Genomic DNA, 24,310 nt, shown 5'->3' with positions numbered 1-24,310 from the left:
AATCTCTCTGAATGTAACTTCTGTCCCAGTAGTTTACTGAATCTAGTTCAGCAGAAAGATTTTTAAATCTGGAGAAGGATTTAAAAGGTGTCAATGTAGGGCTTTAAAGGTCTGTTTCACTAATATGAAACACTCCGGGATTTCACCTACAAATTAGAATCATAGAATATCCTGAGTTGGAAGGGACCCATAAGGATCACTGAGCCCAACTCCTGGCACCACACATGTCTACCCAAATTTGAGACCATGTGACTAAGTGCACAGTCCAAACACTTTTTAAATTCAGACAGGCTTGGTACAGTGACTGCTTCCCTGGGGAGCCTGTTCCAGTGCATGACCACCCTCTCGGTGAAGAACCTCTTCCTGATGCCCAGCCTAAACCTCTCCTGCCTCAGCTTGACACCATTCCTGCAGGTCCTATCATTGGTGATATGACTGATTAGACTATTCTTATGTGTAATGCACAGGAAATAGAGAGAATGAGGAACAACAACAACAAAAAAAAGGCATTAATCAAGGAAGCAAAGTCAGATTATTTTTCTTCTTAATGAAGCGTTAAAGCTTAAAAATACAGAAAATGAGTTTTCAGCTGACCTCTTTGTCTGGTGTTAAGGAGCTTTCATCATTCTGATCTGTAAACGAAGATGTTCTGCTTCTTTTGTCAGTCGGTGGAGGGGACTTGGAAGGGGCCTACGCAGAGATCACATACCAACAATATTCAGAACTAATTCTTCCATATCATAATTTATTTTAACATTGACTAACTGTGACTTGTCAGTGAAGCCCGGGGTAGATCTTCCTTTTAAAGAAGCCACAATCAGTTTCACATACTGTCTGTGAGGAGTTCTACCTCAATGCAAAGTCTCCAGAGCAGAAAATACCATGAAACAGCCACAAGAGCATGCAACAAAATTATGCTATTATCTTATAATATTATTAAGCTATTTTGATCACTTGTGACCATCATCCTCCTGGTCCAAATTTGAAACTCAAACTTCATAATACCTTAGCATTTTAATACTTGTTTTAAATATTAAAGATTAAGGCTTCAAAGTTTTGCAAATTGACAGGCAGTTGATCATTTAAATAAGGAGTACCATCTCATTCCTTTAAGGAATTGATTTTAAAAAACAATAGTCAAAATAAAATAGAATTTAAGCGAAGCAAAAGGGCAGCAGAAGAACATGACACATTTTAAAACATCAACACAAACTTGTTGTTCCTGTTAACACTAAACATCTATTCAAAGAAATTTCACAACCCCATACTGAGCAAGGCTACAACAAGCCAAGCTGACCCAACCCAAATGTAGCTTGCCAGCCTCATGCTTCTAAATCCACATATAAAACTTCAGTACACATGTAGTGAACATTAAAAGATCAGCAAGTTTTACATAAAAAGAAATTAAGACCTCTCCTTAAGTATATGCTACAACATAACCAGAACTAATAAAGTGTTGCCATAAAAAATAAAAATCAGAACATCTCCTGCACTTTGTTGCCGTACCATCATTTAGGTTGTGTATGTGAATTCTGCCTCACAAAATACTAGTCTCAAGACCATGACTGAGCTGACTAAAACATAAATGACAGTGCATTAGTCCACTGAAGAGATATTACCCCTAAAGACGTCAGTCTTCTAGAGAAAGAACAGAAGACGTAGCTAAAGCCTATACGTATGTTTTGCCAGATTTGGATAGTAATTAATTAAGTCTGGTATCATAGGAAATACATGGTTATACCAAAGTCAGCGACAGTTTACAGGCCAGACCAAACAGAGAGAAAGTTTCTTCCTGACAACGTGACTCTTCTTAAGTCAGACACCCAGCTTAGTACTGGATAACCAGGCCAGCTCTGTATCTTGCTGAAGAGTTTTGCTCCAGAAGTATCCGTACAGCCTGAACAACGACAACACCCTGCTCGCCCCAGTAGCCTGCTCTCCTTTTCTGCTCGCCCTCTAACTTAAGGTCAGCCATTTACAGTGGGGGGACTTCTAGCCCTCACCATACAGAACAAAAAAGGTTTCCAAGTGTCCATCAACACTTCAATACTAGATGGGGCATGAAGGCCTCTCTTCACTCTGCCCTTAATGCCCTTAACCGCTGCACTCAGGCCTCCAGAGGCTTCAGAGCCATTTCAGAGGCACCGTGCTGGGCAGCGGGCACAGTCATTGCTCCTGGGTAACGACCAGCACAGTTCCAAAACTGGAGGCGGGCAGGGCAGGGGAGCCCACACAGCCGCCCGGAACTGCAGGGGCAGCTTTTTCTCCCCATCAGCAGTTACAAACTGCTGTGGCTGTCCTTCATCAGGCAGGGGGAGAGCGCAGGCTGTCAGAGTCAGAGAGGGGACATCAGTTCGCCAACAGCCCATGCGGAAAGGGGGGGTCCACAGAGGCCTCCTCAGAATGAGTGTTACCTTCATGTTACGCTTGGAGAGATGCTACCCCTGGATTTATCGCTCTTAGGCTGGTAAATTTAGCCTCGGACACTGCAAGCCAGAGTACAAATGGCAAGTTTTGTGTCCTAGAGAGAGGTTATTAATAACGGAGAGAGGGTATGGTAAGCAAAGCCCCCCTGTGACGGGGCATAGGAAAGAGCAAAAATGAACGCAAGTAAAAGTCTCACAGAGCTAATAAGTGCCGAATGCCTGTAAAACTTGGGCTGAAAATGCTTTGATAGGAAGCAGCTGATGGTCAGGTGGTGACAGCGCACCCAATAAACTGAACGCAGCTTATTTACGTGTCCGCTACGAGGACGGGAACAGAAGTCTATTCAGTATATTCCACGCTCTTTGCGGACAGCGATGCATTTTAGACCTCAAAACCCTCTCCCTCCTTCCTCGTTTACAGAAGCTATTTGGAAACGCGACACGGGGAGCGAGCAGCGTGCCCTGTTTCGCTTGTAAGCCCAAATCCAACACCACTTTCCTCCTAACAGCACTGGAGACCAACCGAGACGACACCAAGCAGCACCAAGCGACAGAAAACCACCGCATTCCACCCAAAAGCCAAAAACTTGCTCTCGTTTCCTTGCTCCGCCCCAGCGCAGCGGCCTGGGCAGCGTCGCACACGGCGAGCCCCGGTGCCGGGCACCTGCCAGCACCCACCCCCCGCGCCCCAGAGGGGAAACAAAGCCCAACGCACCCCCTCCGCGGCGCCCTGCGGCTGCAGGGGGGCGGCGCGGCGCGGCGGCGCCTGCTCCTCGCTGATCTTCTGCTTCAGCTTCTTGAACATGGCGGCGCGGCCTTCCTCCCCCCGCCGCCCCCTCCTCCTCCTCCCGGCCCCCTCCCCGCAGCAGGTGAGCGGCGGCGCTGCTGCGCCTGCGCGGCCGACGTGGAGCCCCGGCAGCCCGCTCGCTACGGGGCGACGCGAGGCACAAAACGCCCTCCTCACGGCTTCGCCCTCACGGCGCCGCCCCGCCGTGGAGGGGGGGGGCTCATGGTGCTGCGCCCTGCAGGCCTGGCTCGGCACGGCGCTGCTAATTGGTGTATGAACCCAATTATCAACCCAGTTATAAGAGTTATGAGAATTATGAGGGTTGCTGTGTATCCCCGTGATACCACACAGAGGCCAGAAATGCATGATCGTATTCGCGAGAAATGCTGAGCCGCGAGCTTCTGTACTGCACGGCAACGTACTGGGAAGAATGCATTTGGTAGCCGTGGACTTAAAGAAATGTTTTCACTGAAATACACTGCTGCCATCTTTAAATCATTTGAGAAATATATATATATATATATATGTACATTGATCCCCCAAAATAAGTAAGAGGAAAGGAAGGAAGGAAGAAAAGAAAAAGGAAGGAAGGAAGAAAAGAAAAAGGGAGGAAGGAAGGAAGGAAAAAGAAAGAAAGAAAGAAAGAAAGAAAGAAAGAAAGAAAGAAAGAAAGAAAGAAAGAAAGAAAGAAAGAAAGAAAGAAAGAAAGAAAGAAAGAAAGAAAGAAAGAAAAAGAAAGAGAAAGAAAGAAAGAAAAAGAAAGAATAAAAATAAACTTTTTCATAATTTTTTGCTACATGTAAGAAGAAAAATTACTTTTCAGTCTGTTTAGCTGTAGATAAACAGAGACTGGTTGCGATGCTTTTCTATGGGTGGACTTGGCAAGGGCGGTATAAGGAAGAGTCTCCAGGACTAGGAGGGCAAAAATACCTGAAGAGCATTCCACAAGGAAATAAGATAACGTGGGTGATTAAGTTTACTGCTGCTATAAAAAGCAAAAACGCTCTACTTCAGTCAGTCTCTGTTCCATGTAGATATGACATGTCCAGGATGGCTGGACAATTCTCAGATTAGCAAGCGAGAGACCCTCCCAGCACATCTGTGAGTCTCTCATACCTAGGTGCTCTGTGCTGGCTCACATTCTCTTCAGCGTCTGTAATTAAACTCTAATTTCAAATCCAAGTCACTAAATGCAGCGTGTGAACTTCATAGCTAGATGCATGTTAAAAGGAAGCTAGTTCTTACAGCTATCAGATAAAAAGGCAAAGCTTGTAGCTGCTTTTTGTCTTGTAGAGTATTATTATTCTAGTGGATTATCTGAAAAGTCATATCAATGGGGCAAGAAAAGTATTTCTTCCTTTCTCTCAATGTTCCTTCCACTGCATCTTCTACTACTCCTGCCACTGCTTTCCCTTACTTTTGTCAGGTTTCTTCTTTACATTTTTTTTTTAGTCATTTATAGCTTTGTTCATTCTTTCATAAAATATCTTCAACACAAAAGAAAGCTCTGTATTGTTTCCTTGGAATATGTAAAGTCAGTATGTTCTGAATATACATCTTTCAAATTTTGAAGGTATATATGACAATTCCTAAAACACTTTTTTAAGCCTTCAAATTTTGTAGTGCCTGGACAAGTTTGATTAAAACATATTGCAATACATAAAGAATTTGCTCCGAACTCAGCAGAAGTCCTGCGGGAACTGTCTGAAACCACATTAATTCGTGTTCCTTTTGTGCGACAAAGTCCCTTATTTAACTGAATAGTACTTCGTTTCTAGAAGAGCAATCTGATTTTAATAGATCTTTCTAGTGTGTGAAGTTAACAATAATAATTGAAAGTGAAGGTTTGCCTTTCCTTTTTCATCTTCCTTCAGTACACCAGTTAACACAGACCAAATAACGGTTCTTTGACATTGAGCTGTCTGTGAAAGATAAATGTATTTCTGCAAACATTTCTGGTATGGTTGATATTTAAGAATAAAGGTCTGTTCCCAATTGAATCAGTAGCAGTTGTAAATGTATCTCCGTGGGAATGGGAACAAAGCATTAAAGTAAAATTCTGCATTTTCATAGCAGTCTAGACTTCTCTAATTGTCAGCGACAGTAGCCTGCACATCCCTGAAGTCCCGTTCCTCACCTTGTGCTCAGGCCAGTGCTTGTCAGACCTTTCCCTCCATTACTGCTGCATGTCGATCTTGCAGAAAACTAAACTGACAAAAGAGCAAATAATTTTCTGCTGACTTACTGTACTGAGTCCCCCACGTACAGAAGCTGCTGCAGGAGAGACGGAGGCAGCCAGAAGCTAGCTAGGTTTGCATTGCCAGAGGTCTTATTTCAGATTGCTCAGGAACCCATGTATGGTCTTTGCTGAGCAATTGGCTTCATCTTAAACTGAAGTCATCCCACCAAGTGCTATTTCAAAGTCAGCTTACAAGCAGCTCTTTTTCTGAAAGAACTGATACTACCTCAGTCAGTAACTATCTTGGCTGCTAATGATGGTTGGAGTATTCATGCATATGGCCTCTAGGCAGTCTGACCTGATTTTTAAAACGCTCTCTTTAAGTTATCGCAGCTTTCTGGAAGTCACAGGAAAGCCTTGGGCATAAATGATGAATGTGGCTTTTCAATACTCTTTTCCACACCCACAGTTCCAATTACATTGTGAAAAATGTATGAATTTGCTAAAAGCTATTTTTTTCAATCCAGCCATCTATCTCAAATATGGGAAGACATAAAGCAACATAACGCATCATTTCTTACACCTTTTTTTTATGTTGATTCATATTTTTTGAAAGGAGGTTTGCCACCAGCAGTGCTTCAATTTTTCTTTTCATCAGCATCATGTTGTTAAAATAGTGTCTGATACAAAGTATAACTATTACTGGATCATATTTGACATTGAGGGCATTACTTTAAAGTATATATATATATATATATATATATATTTGAACTGATAATGAAGTAAACCTAAGCAGAAGGAAGCAGTAATCAGATAGGTCAGAGGTTGGACTCGATGATCTTGAGGTCTCTTCCAACCTAGAAATTCTGTGATTCTGTGATTCTGTGAACTTATGGAATGCCACATTTTGCAATAAATATAGGAGCAGTTTTACTCCTACATATAAAATTTAAAATATTAATGTTGCTGTTAAAGCACTCATACAGTGTACAGTACATACAGTGCATAAGTAATAAGTTTTAGTCAGGAAGTATTTTGATCTTCAGCACAAAGGTTACAAACAACAGCCCATGGTCTGATAGTGCAATGAAAACAGTGACAACTCATTGTACAGGCAACCTACAGAGTGGAGAGAAATAGTTATGCAAGGTACATCCTTTACTTATATTACTGTGATTAGAGCCCTACCAATCTTAAAATGAAAGCTGGACTTGAAATTCAGAGTGCTTGCCTAGCCTGATTTGATTGCCATTTTCTTTTGCACCTAAACGTTGTGACTTGCAACTACCAGCAGATGTCAGTGTTCCAGAAGACTATGACTGCCTCTGTAGGGTCGTTGTGTTATAAATGCAGAATTATATCAACGGCGGGATGAGAGTTTTAAAATGTCCAGAACAGGAAACTGAAAATAATAATAATTCTACATCAACCATATAATCCGCATGTGTACAAGTATGGGCTGCTGTAAGTAATCTGCTGGCTATCAAATATTACATTTCTTTACCATGTGGCTGACTTGATGGCTGCTTAGCAAACAGTCTGTTTTCTATCTGTGTATTTCCATGTTCACCTATGGTGCCCTGTTATTGGTCTGATCTCAGTGAAGGGAAAACTGAGCAAAAAGGTTCATCAATAGCCATTTGATTAAAGATAATGAGTGACTTAAGGAAAAAGATTTGTGAGCATGTTGAAAATACATAAAGCTATGAAAAGATCTGTGTCTGAGAAAGCTGAAAGGCAGCCTGAAGGCTGCAGCTGTTTAAACCGATGAGACAAGAAACTAATTCTGAAAGTGAGGAAAAGCTGACAGGCATTGCTGCTCTGTACCTGGGGAGGGAAAAGAAGCTCTTTGCTCTAGTGGGAAAGTTGTTCAGAGATCACATTTCATGCCACACACCACTCTTTCCAGAAGTACAAAGTGCAAGCTCAGGCGCTGAAGCCTACTAAGAACCACTGCAGTAAACTGATTCACTAGTGAGGACTAGATGAGGAAAAATATCTGGATTTATTCAACTGAGTGACCAGAAGTGATCTTTTTGTGAACAGGAATAGAAAACATAGAGAGATTTAAAAGCAGGGGCCAGGATTTGATCCTGCAAAAGTCTTACATTCCTAAAATAAAGAAACAAACAAAACCAAAAAAAATCCATCATTTTACTTCTACCTTGGTTAAGTGGCATTCCCCGTCTACTTCGTCTAGGTTGTCAAAACTTTTCTCTTAGCTTCCATTTCACTTTATTTGCTTTTAAAATCTCTTGATGCTATAGAAAGGGAGCCAATGATGCTATAAAACACCAGACTCTTTATGCCAACAGTGATGCTAGTCATGAGTTCAGTTTTAAATTAGTGGGCAGCAGATTCTCACTTGATTACTTTCATTATTATTTTTGCAATTGCAATATAAAAAATCCATATGGGACCTTGTATCTCAAAAGAGAAAAGAACTTGCTACTGAAGGCAGTTTCTTTATGGCAAAGCAGTGGGCTGGTTTCAAGGAGACCTGAGTTTGATTCCCAGCTCTCCCCCTGCCTTGCTCATTGACCCTAGGCAAGCTATTTTGAATTTCTGTGCTTCTGCTGGTGTTTTAAACAAGAAAGTGATGCTACCCAATTTCTTGCAAATACATGGTTTAGTTTTCCTCTTTGCTTTCCCAGCAGCTGGTACAAAGGTCAAAGGAATGACTGCTTATTTAGATGCTCTTTAAGAATATCAATATGCACATTCATAGGACACAACTATTTCCCTGCTAGGGTTTTTCTGATTCTGTGATCATACTTGTAAAGCCACATCACTGGAGATGCCGCACAAAGCAGAATTCACTGCTGAGGAAAGTCACTCAGTCATAAGAAGACAGATTCTTACAGGGGTGTCCTGAATAACATTTGCAGCTATCAAGGTAAGCAACTATTTCAGAGCATCGGGAAGCATTTTTCCCAGTTACAATACTGTATAATTTGATAGGTTGTTAAAGAACTAAAAAACTAAATACAACCAACCAATTTAAGATTAAGCTAATATCCTAGTACTGTCATATTGTTGCTTGAGTATTGTCATACTCTAAATTCCCTACTAATCTTAGTTCTCAAGTCTTGTAGAGGGAAATGTTTCTTAGCCTCCTTTACCCCTTTTTCTAGCTCCCAGGATTTACTGCAAGCCTTGCCACCCACTGAGCAGGGTGAAATACCTGGCTGAAGAGACCAGGCCTGAAATTGGTTTAATGTCTTATCTAATTCTCAATGACAGGCCCATGGGGCACTTCTACATAGAGAAGAGTTACTTTCCTAGCTGGTGAAGACAGTGAATACTTTATCACCTCTGCTGAACTACTACAGCAGAGTTATTATTCAGTCTCAATGTAAATGTGTAACATCTGCTTTTCTTGAAGCACTTTAGAAACAAGTGCTAGGAAGGTCTGCTGATGTGCCCCTATATTAAACTCAAGCTGTTTTACGGCAGAGTAAAGTGGGTCCTGGAAGACTCAAATTCTACAGTAACTCTATAGTAGATACGGGATTGAATGAACCGTCTGATGCTGCTCCCAGATTTACAATTTAAAACAGTTTTAACCCTGTGGTCTAGAAGACATCTTTACTGAATTGTGTATACACGTAATGAAAAGAGGTCCCTTCTCTTTCTGTATTCTCATGCTATTTTATAGTCTCTCGGAGCTCACCTGCACGTAAGGATGACAGCCACTGCCATGTCCCCTTTTGTTATCCCCCCTTGTTTAGCAAAGAAATACAGCCAATGCAGAGTCTTGAGACATGAAGCATCTCTTTGATTTGAGAAAACTATTACTTAAAAAGAAGCTATCACCAAACTGTTCAGAATGTTCCAAGTAACAGGATTTTGCATCTTTATCTGTTAACATACACTATTTCAAATTAAACTCAAATTATCATTATCCTATTGTTCTCTCTCAGACTTCGTTCACCTTATTTCAACACTTTGGTGAAGTTTGTTCTTGCTTATTCCAAAAAGGCCAGAGACAGAGACAGGGTTTGGCTTAACAAATACCAGTTACAGCTCACAGCACAGTTATGCTTAATTATTAATATAAAATGTACTTTATTGATGAGTGCATCTATTAAAATGCACCACTTACTTTCTAAATGGTAAAATACCAGAATTTTCCAACAACCTGGAATAAACTTAATGCTTGTAAATAAAGTACTGCAAAGCTATATTTGCAGAGTTACAAACTGCCTCAGAAAGCTATCAATTATTATGCAATTATACAGTGCAATTTATAGTAAATGTAGTATGAACTCAAATTGTTATAGCAAGAAAAACTAAGCTCGCCTTGACTTGTCCTTCAGCACCTGAAACTTTATTTGAAATAAATATTTGTGGGAGATCAGATTTTTCCCTGACAAAAGAGATGCTGAGTTGACAGGGACCGCACCAGTTTTAAACTGTGTTCAATGTCACTGGGCCAGTCAGAGGTCAGAATCTGAAAGTTCAGACCTAGAAAACTATTAGCAATTTTACAACTTTGTTTGGGACTACAACATTAAGCAAACTAGCTTGGCATAAAATATATATATATTAAAAAATAAATAAAAAACAAGAAAACCATGTCTGGCTAGATTTAAAGAATTTCAAGTAACTTGATTTTTATTTTCAACACTGCCAGGTCCTCCTTATGAAACCAGAAGCCATACTGTGAGCTTCTTATTACGATTTACCAGTAATTTGCATGAGTAACGCAACCAAAGAAATTAAGTTATTTCACAGAATTTCACAGAATTTTCTAGGTTGGAAGAGACCTCAAGGTCATCGAGTCCAACCTCCAACCTAACGCTAACAGCCCTCCACTAAACCATATCCCTAAGCTCTACATCTAAACGTCTTTTGAAGACTTCCAAGGATGGTGACTCCACCACTTCCCTGGGCAGCCTGTTCCAATGCCTCACAACCCTTTCAGTGAAGAAGTTCTTCCTAACATCTAGCCTAAAACTCCCCTGGCTCAACTTAAACCCATTCCCCCTCGTCCTGTCACCAGGCACGTGGGAGAACAGGCCAACCCCCACCTCGCTACAGCAAGTTATGATGTAAGTCCCTGCTTATTAAAGAGTTCGCAGTATGACTTTTACTGTTTAAATCTTTTATATTAAACACGTGATACTACTTATCCACAGAAAGGCTACACTAACTTATTTACTGGAGATAAAGGCTAGACCTTGCAGTCAGGCAACGGGACCTGCTGTGGGTATTTGGGTCAGAATACACAGAACTCATGGAAGCACCAAGATGTAATTCTCATACCAGTAGTAATAACTACAATAGATACATGTTAGTTAGTCTTTGATTTCCAAGTGTTAAGTGCCATGTATTGTTCTTGTATTATTTTGCCCTTATTCAGTTCATTCCTCTAAATATCATAAATAGCAAGAAGTGTTATTTATATATCATGTAGCTCCCTATACATCTGTTCAACTCATTCTTCAGTATAAACTGCTACGATACCAAGATACTTTTGCAGTTAAGATACTGGGAGAAGAGAAAAAGTGTTACAAACTGTTAAAAAATCGTAATTATACTGTAAGTATGAACAAAAATACTTAGACGGAAGACATAACTTCCTTTTGGCTTCATTCAGATACTGTAAGAAAGATAACTTCACTTGCTGTCATGCATTAACCACTGTCATGCTATTACATAATTCTTGTTCAACATGTACTCTAAACCACATAGAATTTTGTGCTGAAAATGTTTCATACAGTATTTTCCTCTCTTCCTCTGTATACTAAAAATTGCTTTCTTTTCATGAGTTTAACTAAGCACAATAAGAAAGTTAATTTAATTATGTGTAGTTAAGCGGTCCAAACGTTTGCTAGTCCATTAGGGACGATACAAAGCAAATAACATACTGCAGGTAAGATTAAATATTGTTCTTGCTAACCTCTGTTGTTGCAACCTTTTAATTTTTTATAGCTACAATGTCAGAAAGTCTCATTGGTAATATATACTGCCCACAAACCACATCGGGCGTGGAGTCTTCTGGTGTGGTCTATTTAGCATGTGCTCAAGTAGGAGTCACAGTGGAAGGTTAAGTGTAGGGAGATAACTGTGGAATATTATGAAATAACAAACCACTGTGAATGAGGCTGCTTTAGCTTCTGTGGTGTTGGTAATCTAGAGTACACAATGCGTATTTATAAAACATTCTATTTGCTATCGCCTTACACTTTGCAAAACAGCCATTAGAGTATCAAGCAGTTTTGGAAGCGATTTCTCTTACCTAAGCAGACTGACAATCTTCAGAAGCAAAGTGATATTTCTCTGGAGATCAGAGGAGAAATTGCTGCTTCAGGATAATACCTAGTCTCTAAAACCAAAACTGGAAAAGCAAACATCATCCAGGTAAACACAGCGGTTGCTCAACAGAAGCCTCAGAGCAAAGAGAACAGATAGGTGGTAGACTACAAACAAAATCTGGAGCAGAGAGACATGACCAGCCTTCTAATCACTCTTGGACAAAATGTGACTAAAACTTCTGAATTGCAAGTTCAAAGGTCTGCACCTTTTGAATGCAGTTTTGTCTCTTCTTACCACTGATTTCAGTATGCATAAATCCAGTTGTATCATTTGTGTAGAGACACCCTAAGATTAAAAAAGTAGAAAGGATCAAGACAAAAGCTTTGTTACTTGGTGCAAAGGAAATAATGAGGCAGGGCAAGAGTCCTTGTATATGTATTTGGGAAGATTACACTGCAAACCAGTAATAACTCCTGTGAAATAAACTTTATTAACAACAACTAGTAATTTTACTTCTGGTCGGTGAAAATCATTTTTTGCTGCAATGGGAGAATTTGCTGTTTTGTTAATTGAGTCTAGCACTAAGACTTCTCAAAGGTGAAGGCTACTCAAAGATAGAAATACTGAAAGCGCAGAAAAGTGAGATTTGCCTCCTATGTATGCAGAGAAGATGAATATATTGAATGTATTTTAATATCTTGCTTACTAAATGAAATGTTTCCTTTAAGAATGAGAAAGATATTGGGTACAATACAATGCAGTAAAAAATAGTCCTATTTTTAGAAACACAAAATTCAAATTGTACAATTTGAATACAAAAAAAAAAAAAAAAAATGCAAAATACAAAGGATATTCTTACTTTTAAAATTAAAGCCAAGAATTGTTTGCTTTTTTACCATCACGTTACTGACTGCTATTAACAGAAGCTATTAACAGAATTCTAAACATGGGACTCAAAATCAGATCTCACAGTGCAAATACAGAACAGATGAAAAAAGGATTTGAAAATGGCATTGCTGTGGAGATAATATGGTATTGAGCAGTGAGAGTAGTGGTACTGCCTAATGTTAAGGGTACAAGTATTGGGTCTTCAGCACACTAGTGAAGTGACACTCACATCTTTATGATCCTTCTCATAGTCAGGATATTCTGTGATTCTATGATTCCCTTCCAAATGCTTTTGTTATAGCAAACTGCAGCAAGTCTACTCCCTGCCAGCGAGAGGCTGCAAACAGCAGGAGTTCACAGCAGCTGCCCAGGGATAACAGCTTCTACTTTTGCACCTTCTTTCTCATCTTACCCTTACTAAACCTCTGCCAGCTCCAGTCCTTTGTCTTCTCTGTGGTAAACCACCGACTTCTCACTCCTGGGGTTTCACCCGGCTGCCTGGCGCATGGTGAGAGCAGCAGCCTTCTGGGGTGGCCAGCCAGATGAGGTTAGGTTGTGCCCTTGTGCTCCCTGTGGGGCACCTGGAAGGCCCCACTGCCTCTCACCAACTCATGACCTTGTGCAGATTTAGCACAGTGCCAAGCAGGGGCTGACAGCAGAGCAGCTCAGGCAGCTGCTGGCGTTACTCTCCAGGCAGTGTGTTGTGCTCTAAACTGTTCTTTTGCAATTCATTTGTTATCAAAGAAATAATTTCAAGTTAAAAGCATCTGGATTTTGCATTTTACAGAATTTGTAAAGCCAAACTCTCACACTTCATATCTTAACGTAGCATGGTGAGGGCAGATGTGAAATAGTTTAGTTCAGTTTTGTTCATGAATCTTACACAAAGTTGCCAAAAACTCAGGCAGCAAGTAAAATAATTGTATCTAAGAAAAGGCTAGGTGAGTTTCAGTTTGTATAAGTGGATAAGTATATTGATTACTGCACTAGTATCAAACACCTTCTTTAAAACTCTTTTCTTGATCTCAAGCATTTCTCAGGTGACTTTTTTGGAAACATCCCTTGATGCCTTTCTGGATGCTACTCCTCCAAGTCTCACAAGGATGAACAAATACAGCCTGCAAATAGCTAACCTGAAAGAAGAGTTTCTTATTAATTTTTCTCATAGAGCATGAGAAATGCTCTCATAGAGCTTTTTTTTTTGTGTGTGTGTGTGTGAGGAAAAGGTGTATACATTTTAACAATAACAACATATTATATAGTTGGCAAGCCACATTTCTCTTCTGTCTTCTCTGTGCTAGGTTATATTCCAGACATATTACTATACTCTTTGATGATAAAATAACCATTAAATAGTTTCCAGCAACTAAATTTTAGTTGTATCAAACAACTTATGTTTCAATAGCAGTTATCATCCCACTGGTTATGTCCGGTACCATTTTTTACTGGCAACCCAGCCAAATGTCCTCTCCATAACATAAAAGCAGATAAATGCAGACGCAGAACTGGTTGTTCTAAAAATGAACCTAGCTGTTTTTCTTACCAGGAATTGAGAACTGTGGTATCTCCCGCAGGAAACAGGCAAAGCTTGAAAAGCCAGCATACATTTTACTTGTGCTGGTCTGGTAGCTATTTAAATTTCTTCTCGAAGGTTTTGAAGTAAAGCAGACATGGAGAGTTAGTAAAATGCTGTGACATTGTCAGTGAAGCAGCAAACTAACAACATGACATGGTTGTTTAAGTAACTGCTTGCCATAAGACATCATAACCTGTTTGAGATTCCATTTAGCCTAGTATTGATATTTACTGGATGTTCTGTTTTTTGTATATATACACACATGTATCACATGCATGTACATGCACATATATACATACAAATAAAAGTTATGATTTCTATTGATGATTAGAAAAATTCTTAAATGGGTTGATTAACTTTTTTATTTTTACTAGTAAATCCTCAAAATATTTATTTCAGTCTTAAAAGAATTTGGTGTTTGTAACAAAGTAGTAAAACTGACCTGTTGCATAAAAACTTAAGGTATGATATAAAATATGATTTTGCTTTGAAAAATCACTGTTAAAACATTGATTATATGTTGATTATAAACAAGATTATAGTTTCTATGTCTTTGTTCTGAGACCAAGTGTGCTTTCTGTAGTCATGTAGAGGTTATTTTTTGTTTTTAACCAAATTGCCATGCCCAACCTTGGCTCTCGTAGTCAACCAGCACTATTTCTCCTTCATGCCTCACTTCCTGTAACAGAAGTTCTCTCTGCCAAACAGTGTCCTCATCATAATTGTGTAATCCTTTTTTTTTTTTTTAAAAAAAAAAAAAAAAAGTGATGCCCTTGGTGATGCCTATACAAACTGAATTGAAGTTGTGTAAGAAACCAACTGGCTCTCCTAACTGGATGCTAATAAACAAGTCTGCACAAGAAAATATAAACCAGTTTGTATGTTCTCTCTCTCTTTTTAGTCGAGTTGGTCTGAGTAGTTAATAAGAGTACAAGATACTTAAGATATGAATCATCACAAAATTTACTGGATCTCCTTTTTAATGCTACAGAAATGTTGCGCAAGACTGTCATGTCACTCTTCAGAATTAAATCATGCCTGGAAGCAGAATTGCTGTATATACATTTGCAGTGACATCTGCTTGCTTTTACACTGCTTTTATACTTGTTCAGTCTAGAAACAATAGAAGACAGATTCTGAATCTTGAAACTTCTGCAGTTTCTTTGTTTAAATCTTTCACGCTTTTGCTAATATAATTCAAGAAGTGTCACAGAGTAGTGTATGTATCATGCATATGTGTAGTTCACTATGTCCCTTAGCAATCATGGTTAGTTGCATGGTTAGATTTTCCTAAAAAAAAAAAAAAAAAAAAACTTAGAAAATACAAATAATCTTGTTTTATTATTACTATTTTAACAAATACTGAATACAAAGGTTTTTTAGATCAGAACTGTACAATACATACAGAAACATAAAGATTTACTTTTTACTCCTGGGTCATCAAGGCTACAACCCTCAGACAAATACAACAAAGTACACAGAGATAAATTTGCCATAAAATTCAAACAGCTGATGTAAAATGGAAATGGAAACATTTTCAAATTATATCCACTTTTCAGTTCAGAAAGTTTTGTACTGCTTCAGCTAGACCCATAGTCTTCTAGTAGTTTCAACCTGTAACTGAATAAAAGATCCACATATTGTCATAAGAAAGACTAAAGAGGGCAGGTTTATTTTATAAACCTGAGCAAAGTAAATGAGTAAATGATTAAATGAAAGCCAAATCAACTGGTTAGACTTTACAGACAAGTAAGGCAGGGTGTAAACTGTATTGAATTTAAATTAATTACTATGAATTTAAATGAAGTACTATGAAAATTTCTTTCAACTTTTTACATTTTCCTTTGTCATTGTTTTCTAGTATTTGAATTCCACTAACATAGTATTTCTCTGATATCTTAAGATACCTAAAGAACAAACTTACTATACAAATAAATAATAATAATAATAAATCAATAAATTTAATAGTCCTAAAATTTCAAGCATTGGAGTTATTGCTCTAATCATAATTTGTCAAAGCTGTTTTTGCTTTTGATGTCGGGTTCTTGGGTGCACATATGTTATACACAAATACTACTTAATTCCCACTCTTCCAAACCTTCTACATGTGCTGATTTTCAGTTCAGCAAGTAAACCCAATCTCCGAATCTGCTAAATTTGATTGGGCTTTTTCCTCTCAGGAGTATTGAACATTCATAGCTTCCATTGACTAAAATGGCAGCATCTACTCAGGACCTGAAAAAAAATGTGCCAAAGGCAATGGTGATAAAGCCTACAGGAAAATATCAAGATACCTTTGACTGGCTTCCAGAAGCAATACATATATTTGACAATCTCTTTTGAAAAAAAAAATGGGGTGGGGGGGAGGCTGACAAATTTAAAATTTCAGTTTCCGGGTTCCTCTTCCTTCTCTAATTTAACACTATTTGTATGAAGGAAGCATCCACCTTCACCTTCAAAGCATGATACAAATTAATGACAGACATACAAAGAAGTGCACTGAAGCAGCAAGCAGCACACAGGCTCAATGCTAATGGAAAGGAAGCACCTCTCTCAAGCTGCCTTTCAATTACTCCGCTGGGTTGCTTTTTAAATGTGTTAAGCTGAGGGTCAGCTTTGCTGCTGGTGAATATGAGGTGAAGGCTCAGTGAAGGCTATTTTTGTTATATGGGGAATCTGTGCTCTTGAGATTTAGAAGAGAATTGTAAAGGAGTCAGTCTTTCACATAGGAAGCAAAGATAAAAAGAGTATTTTAATTCTTTTTGTATTTTCCATAGAAATGAAAAATCGTAGTAGGTATCTCTTAGTTATGTTAATAACTTGTTCAGCTTGGCATAGCCAGAGGGACCTCTGTAGTTAGTTAAGGTAATTTCTTTTGTGGTGCTATCAGGCATAGGGGACTTTTGATAAATGCCTGTTAGATTTCCAGGTGTTATAACATCTAAATGTATTGAGAGAAGTCATGTTTAAGCTTTACGTTCTAATGACTTGTCTACTTAACACACAAATGGTCAAAAAAGCAACTAAAAATACAGATGAGCACATACTAAAAGACCCACATGTTTAGTTGCTTATGCATAATTTAGACATTACTCATTAGTTTTTCAGGCTAACTACGGCTATATGAGTGAGGTGATTTCCTTTTTGTGGTTTGTGTGTCAACACCAAAATCAACTACATAATCTTTTTTTTTTGGTAATACAGACTGAGTCTTCCACAATGATACCAGGCATAAGTTAATTGTTAGTATTTCTACATGTACCCAACAAACCGAATACATTTAGGAGTATATCTACCAAGGCTACAAGGATGACAATACCTAGATCTATAGTACTTTTTACACTGCCATAATAATGAAAAGCGTTATATGAAAATTAAATGTAGTGCTATGTAAATACAAATAAATGCAAATTTTAAAATAAGACTTTAATTTCTAAATTTATTTTTCACACTATAGCTTCACTATTAAAAAAAAAAAAAAAAAAAAGCTTCTAGCAAACTCTCAGTACACAAACACGGTTAAGATATTTTGAAATTTACCGTTATCTAAATGGGATCCATCAAAGTAATGCCTGTCTTCTCCTTATTTTTTATTTAAGGAGCCGATCATTGGAAACCAGTGCTAAAATTTTTCAAGTATAAAATGGATACTATTCCATAGTGATCCTACAAACACATTCCAAACATAAAACACAGCATTCCTGTGCTTACCTTATTTCTAAAAGACTTTACAAAGAATTTAGAGACAAAAAGACAATAAAAGCTAGGAAGCAGAGAGAGCTCTGTTTTCAATTGTTTGGTAAATTACAGAATCACGGAATGGCCAAGGTTGGAAGAGACCTCTGGAGGTAATCTGGTCCAACTCCCTGCCAAGCAGGATAACCTGGAGCACATTGTGCAGGATGGCATCCAGGCGGGTTTTGAATATCTCCAGAGAAGGAGACTCACAATGTCTCTGGGCAACCTCTGCCAGTGCTCTGTCACCCTCACAATAAAGAGTTGCCCTCTCATATTCAGCTGGAACCTCCTGTGCTTCAGTTTGTGTCCGTTGACTTTTGTCCTGTTGCTGGGCACTACTGAAAAGAGACCGGATCCATCCTCTCGACACCCTCCCGTCAGATATTTATACACATTAATGAGGTCTTCCCTCAGTCTTCTCTCTTCCAGGTTAAACAGGCCCAGCTCTCTCAGCCTGTCCTTGTACAACAGGTGCTCCAGTCCTCTCATCATCTGTGCAGCCCTCCTCTGAACTCACTCCAGTAGCTCCATGTCCCTCTGGTACTGGGGAGCCCAGAACTGGGCACAGTACTCCAGGTGTGGCCTCACCAGGGCTGAGTAGAGGGGGAGGATCACCTCCCTTGAACTGCTGACAACACTCTCCCAAACACCACAGGACACCGTTGGCATTCTTGGCCACAAGGGCACATTGCTGACTTGTGGTCAGCCTGCTGTCCACCAGGACTCCCAGGTCCCTCTCTTCAGAGCTGCTCTCCAGCATGTCAGCCCCCAGTTAAGAAATCTACAGTGAAAACAGATGTTTTCTGCAAAAGACTGTACTTAGTTGGAAATCCACTTTTCTGGGAAAACATGTGAATACCAAATTTTCAGTTAACACTACCCACAGTTACTCAACAAACAGTCTAACCCTTTCCCTGTTGAGGATGCAAAGGATCTGACCCAGAAGACCTCACACAATTCTCCTGCTGGAGAGCACCAAAAAGATTTGTGCATCATATATGTATAATTCTTACTGTGCCCCACAATTTTTTGCACTATTAAGAGTAAATGAGGTTAAGTGGAAAGACTAAAGCTCACTGATTCTGCAGTTACTGGCACTACGTGAAACCTTCTAGTCTTTCCTACTATTTGGTAAATGTCTTATGCATACAACAGCATTACAGAAGAAATCTGATAAGTCTTTTATTTCTCCAATGAATTCTATATGAGATTATTAAATAATGTCCTGGTTATGTTCAGCATCCAGTCTGTATGTATTTACCTTTGTAATTATTTCAGTTATTATTCTAAAAGTCTTAGATTACTTCCCACCCTTTACATTAAACCCATACACCCCTTTACCTACTCTTTTGAATGTAACTGAAAATCAACATTACTTTGAGTAGTGATGACTGCTTCAGTGGAACTGGTACTGAATCATTTTAAAGAACTAAAATTTCACAGGAGGATAAGAAATGCTAAAGAGAAGGACAGAAAAGAAGACATTCAAAACTTCATAAATAGTAAACATTACACAGGAAAATACATTTTTCCGTAAATTCTCTCTCATCAAAGCTGCTTCAGTGACAAAATCTCTTTAAAACTTTACCCAAATTATTGGAGGAAGTTGCCATTATTGAGGTAACATACAACAGACTTATAAATTCATCCCAGATACACTTTCTTAGGTGATCATTACTCTAACTAGAGCTAAGATTTTACCCACAAAATGGCTCAAAAGAGCAAAACACTTTGAGAGAGAGCTTTCCAGGGAAAAGAGAGAGAGTAAATCAGCAGGTTAAATAACATATTAGGAGTAATCTATACTAATCTACCATATAAAAAGACAGTAGTGCAGACAAAATACATTCAAAGGGAGTTCCACTGGGCTTCATTTACTTATTTTTAGTAGAAACACATTATTAACAGAACAACGCTTACAGTAGCTTCAATAAGGTTTTGTTTAAGGTAGAATTGTAACTTTTATTTTATTTTATTTTATTTTATTTTATTTTATTTTATTTTATTTTATTTTATTTTATTTTATTTATTTTTGTAACTGCAGCCATTCCACAGCAAAAGTTCAATGTAATTTCATTTTCTGGGTTACAATTAAATATAATTAAAATGTAGGTAACCTGACTGTTTAACTACTCATTAATGATGCTGAACTCAGAATCGCTACTGTGACATCTTGTACCACTGTCTGCAGTAGCTGCTCTGTGTATACACTGCGCTGCACACTGCTTTTCAGTAAAGTAAACAATTGCTCTTTCAAGCCACAAAAATGCATGTCTGCTCTCAAGGAGACATGTCTTTTGCTGCATCATTAAAGAAAAATGTGCTGCCTATGATATCAAAAGACCAAACGTATGCAAATCCCCATGCTTCAACAGAAAAAAATGTACAAACAACTGAAAACATTTTTCCCCTTTATATAGCAATCTACTGACAGAGAGTCATCCTATGGAGTCCTGGGACATCACACAATTCACAAGGCTCCACACACAGTCTCCACTCAAGAGGGAACAAAATATTTCTACCACTAGCTAGACCAAACAAAACCACCTGAGACACTAATGAAGAGTCTCTCCATAAGCCCTGAAAGTCGGTACGTGAATCCTTCTGTAAGAATCGACCTCAAATAACTATGTAGTTTTAAAGCTAGTATTTTTTTTTTCATGTCTTTCCTACTGATGTTCCAGGATTAACTTCTCCCTCTGCAACAGCACTTCCTTTCTACTTCATCTCTCTGCAGTGAGATCATCAGCTATTACAACACAAATTAATACGATGTTAAAAATAAGCATGGTGTGGACATGCTGTATGAGGAAGGAGACTAAAACACTGTAGCATTTCTCAAACAGAAAGTTATAAAATACTAAAGAAACTCAAGGAAGTAGCTTCATGTCTGCTGTAGTAGATTTAATTCACTTGCATGTCCCGTTTTCTCTCCTTCGTGTTCATCCACTTGAGCTTATTTTAGTAAGACATTTGACCTCTGCCAAGGGCTCTCGGGAATATTCTTGAGTCTTGCCACTCGGCTTGTCATCGAACAGTGCTTTTTCATTCTCATGCAGTTTCAAACATGCGAAATACCATCTCCAGCAGACCCCTGATCATCATTATGTTCTCAGTTACCCACACTTGGTGACAGAAGTGTTAAAGAAAATGCCTACAGATTTGATCCCAAGTCTGTTTCACAGCAGAAACACAACTTGTGTATGAACTGAAATACATGTAATGGTACAGTTCTTTATTTCCGTGTGTTATTTCATATCCTTAGGAACTCTGTTGTTTGCTTATATGTAAAATGTATGGGTACAGTCCTATATTTCTGTGTTATTTCATTTCCTTAGGAACTCTGTTGTTTGCTTGTATGTAAAATGTGCAAGTGTGTAAACCCAGCAGCGTGTGGGGCAGCATAGGACAGGGTTTAAGCACTTCCCACAGGATTTTTGCTCACAGCTCCTGCCTGGCACCATCCACGCAAACCTCCCAACCCCTCACACGGCGAGTCAGGTAGGGAGGGCAGAAGCAGGACAGAAATTGGCGGGGGAACAAAACCAACAGGACCATCCCCCGGAGAGCCTGCGAGGCTGAACCCGGCTGCTTGGTCTTCGCTCGACACCAGCGCCTGAGGTGAAACCAGAAAGCAAACCGAGAAGAAAAAGGACAAAAACCCCAACCACACCCCTCACCTCCCCTCAGCGCGGTGTCGCCATTGCGCACGTGCCCCCGCCCCCCCGCCATCCCCTCGCCTATCGCATTGCGCCTGCGCACTCCGCCTCAGCGCCGTCCCCGTCTCCTCCTCTCTCCCCCCTCCCCTCCCTGCCGCCGGTTCGAATCCCGGCGCCGCTCCCCGCTGGCCGCCACCGCCCGGCCTCGCAGGGGCGGGGAGAGGAGGGCGGCCCGCAGCCGAGCGCGGCCCATCCCGGCCCCCAGCTCCGGTTCCTGCGCTTCCCGTGGCCGGGAAGAAGCGGGGAGGAGGGAAGGCGAAGCGTGAGAGCCGGAGCGCGGCTGCCTGGCCCGGGCCGCCGGCCGCTGCCCGCCCTGGGGCGGCTCCAGCCTCCGGCCGGCCGGCGTGCGGCCAGCCCAGGGCCCGCGGGGAGCTGCGGGGCCCTTCCCGGCGGGGCGAGGCGGGGCGAGGTAAGGCTCGGCTCCGGGCTCCGGGCACGGCTCTGGGCACGGCTCGGAGGCCGCGAGGCAGCGGGCAGGGCGCAGGGTGCCCCTCACGGAGCCTCCTGGCCGCTGGGTGCCTAGGAGGAGGAGGAGGAGGGAGGAGGAAGAAGAAGAGGAGGAGGAGGAGGAGGAGGAGGAGGAGGAGGAAGGAGTCCCGCAATCACTGCCGGCCGCGTCCCGGCGCCGTCCCCCTTCGCAGCGCCGTTCCGCAGGGCGTGCCCCCTCGGCCTGGCCTTGGGGCGCCTCGGGCTCGCTCCCCATCGCCGTGTTGTATTTTTTTTTTTTCTTTTCTACCGCTATTAATGCAAATGCAGTGATGGTAAGGGCACGCGCACCTTCCTGGGCTTGGAAGGAGCCTGGGGACTGCTCTGGGCGGTGATCTGCGCCCCGTGTTGTTAAGTGGCGTCCAGCTTTATCCCTCGCGTGTTGCTTGGCAGGGCGGCGTTTTGCACCTCACTGGTGATAAATCGCGTAAAACCAGCACTGTCACAGCCTCCTCGTGTCGGGGAGACCTCCAGCTGTCTTCAGCGTGAAGCACAAAGTGCTATCAGTTACGTTGCTTTAAAGTGGCAACGTAGCCTTGAACATCTCTGGAACTTTTTTTGTTTGTTTTTTCTTTTTTAACAAACTTCCTGTAGGATTAGATGAATGCTTCTCTGGTGAGTTTAATAAACATTAATTGTGTCTTGACTTTAAAGTGTTTAAATATATTGGGGCCCAGAAGCAGATATCTTCTTTATGTACACTTCCTTCCTCGGTTAATGTAATTGTTTAGTGACGATGTAAGAGCAGGTGAAAGGTGCTCTGGCAGCACAAGGCGGTATGTCATACTTGACGTGCTTTTCCCATTGTCCTACATTACCTAGGTTTAGAGGTGTTTGCCTTCCAGTGTGAAGTCAGTTTTACCTGGACACGACTCCTGGCTGTAGCAGAGAGCTTCTGCATATCAGACTGTTGTGGGAAATGTCAGGTGTCAGCTCGCTGACCGAAACGTCAGTGCTTCTTGTGAACTGACTCCAGAGGAGCTCGTTTGCGTTGTGACTCAGACTCTGCAGAGGATGACATGAAGTTTTAGAAAGTGCTGGTTAAATTGGACTCCAGGTCACAGGAGGCTGTGTAGGGCACACTAGAGGCTTAAATAGGAAACAAATTAGGCTTTCACATGGTGAGCAAGTTGTGGTGTATATATACCTTTTGATCATGATTAAAAAATAATAATATATATATATATATATATATATTAATGAGTTCCTCTGGTACATAATGCCAAGAGAGGTTGAGAAACCGATAACAGATTTGATGCTGTGTTGTTGCCTTTGAAAAATCCTGATGTGAACGGGAATGGTGGTAAGTTACAGGTCAGCATGGCTCAGTAGCATTATAAAAATTGTCAGAGATGCTTTCTGACAAAGTAATCCAAATTTCTTATTGCAAGCATCTGGAAATTGCTTACCAAGGAAATGTATGTAGCGGACAGTTTGTGTTTCTACGTAACCTTGTGTGTTCTTTGTCCTTCTGAATAGTGAGTAGTGGTGTGGGGTTTTGCGGGTGGACAAGTTGGTGCCTTTGTATTAGGCACGGTGAGTTTGAGCTGCTGTGCTGGCGGAGGTGAAGGGGCACCTCCCGAAGGGCCTGACAGCTGCTGCCACCAGGGGCTCCTCTGCAGGAGATGCCAGCTGGTGGGAGAAGCTTGTGGCAGTGGCTTCCCTTCCTTGCACTGTAACTGTAGCAAGAGCGTGGGCGTGTTCTAATATTAAGTTGTTAATGGAAAAATAACTTAAATAGTTGCAGCTTGTTACTGAACGTGGGCTGTTACTGTGGGGCTCTTTGTTTGTTTCATTCATTAAAAAATGGAGTCTCCATATAGTAGCAGTGTTTTTTTTTTTTTTTTTTTTTTTTTTTTTCTTTTTTTTCCCCAGTGAGTAATGAATCATTCTGCAAAATGACAGAAAGGGTACCCATTTTGAAAAAGCTGACAGTGTAAAAATGTCAGTTGCTTCATTTTAGAATAAACATGGGAGGTTCATGTGACTGTTTTTCATTGTGCATTCCCATAATTTTTTTCATGGTGTTGATTAAAGTACTGTCATTTCCTCATATTTTAAAATCACATATGATTTTCTTAGTTTGTTCCTGCAGCATCTATGGTAGCACTGATTCTATAAATGTCCAACTGTGTTATGCTGCTTCTCTGAAACCTACGTATGCTTTAGGTTGTGCCTGTGCCCTAAGACAGACTTAGCTGAGAGCTTTGCCAGGACTTCTTGTCACTGATGATAATATTTTTTTATCTT

At 40.4% G+C, this 24,310-nt stretch overlaps 2 protein-coding genes across 10 annotated transcripts in view; one reads left to right on the top strand and one right to left on the bottom strand.

Moving 5' to 3' along the window:
* The window catches only part of GOLGA4 (golgin A4), a 39,375-nt gene extending 36,126 nt beyond the window's left edge, over positions 1–3,249 (bottom strand). Inside the window, exons 1-2 of the mRNA XM_032180819.1 lie at positions 3,142–3,249; positions 595–690 (exon numbers count right to left, since the gene is read on the bottom strand). Of these exons, the coding sequence (XP_032036710.1) occupies positions 595–690; positions 3,142–3,231 (186 nt within the window). The 5' untranslated portion in view covers positions 3,232–3,249. The remainder of the gene's footprint in view (positions 1–594; positions 691–3,141) is intronic.
* An 18,441-nt stretch (positions 3,250–21,690) lies between these two features.
* LRRFIP2 (LRR binding FLII interacting protein 2) overlaps positions 21,691–24,310 on the top strand; it is a 54,330-nt gene continuing 51,710 nt past the window's right edge. For 3 of the 9 annotated variants that reach the window (XM_032181519.1, XM_032181520.1, XM_032181521.1), the window contains exon 1: positions 22,519–22,675. The gene's annotated coding sequence lies outside the window, so the exon portion shown is untranslated. Of the gene's footprint in view, positions 21,984–22,517; positions 22,676–24,310 lie in introns of those variants that run through there. The other 6 variants (XM_032181522.1, XM_032181523.1, XM_032181525.1 and 3 more) reach the window with 4 other exon arrangements.

The sequence above is a fragment of the Aythya fuligula genome, chromosome 2 (assembly GCF_009819795.1).
Source record: "Aythya fuligula isolate bAytFul2 chromosome 2, bAytFul2.pri, whole genome shotgun sequence".
NCBI lineage: Eukaryota > Metazoa > Chordata > Aves > Anseriformes > Anatidae > Aythya > Aythya fuligula.
This window is presented reverse-complemented; position numbering and strand designations above follow the sequence as displayed.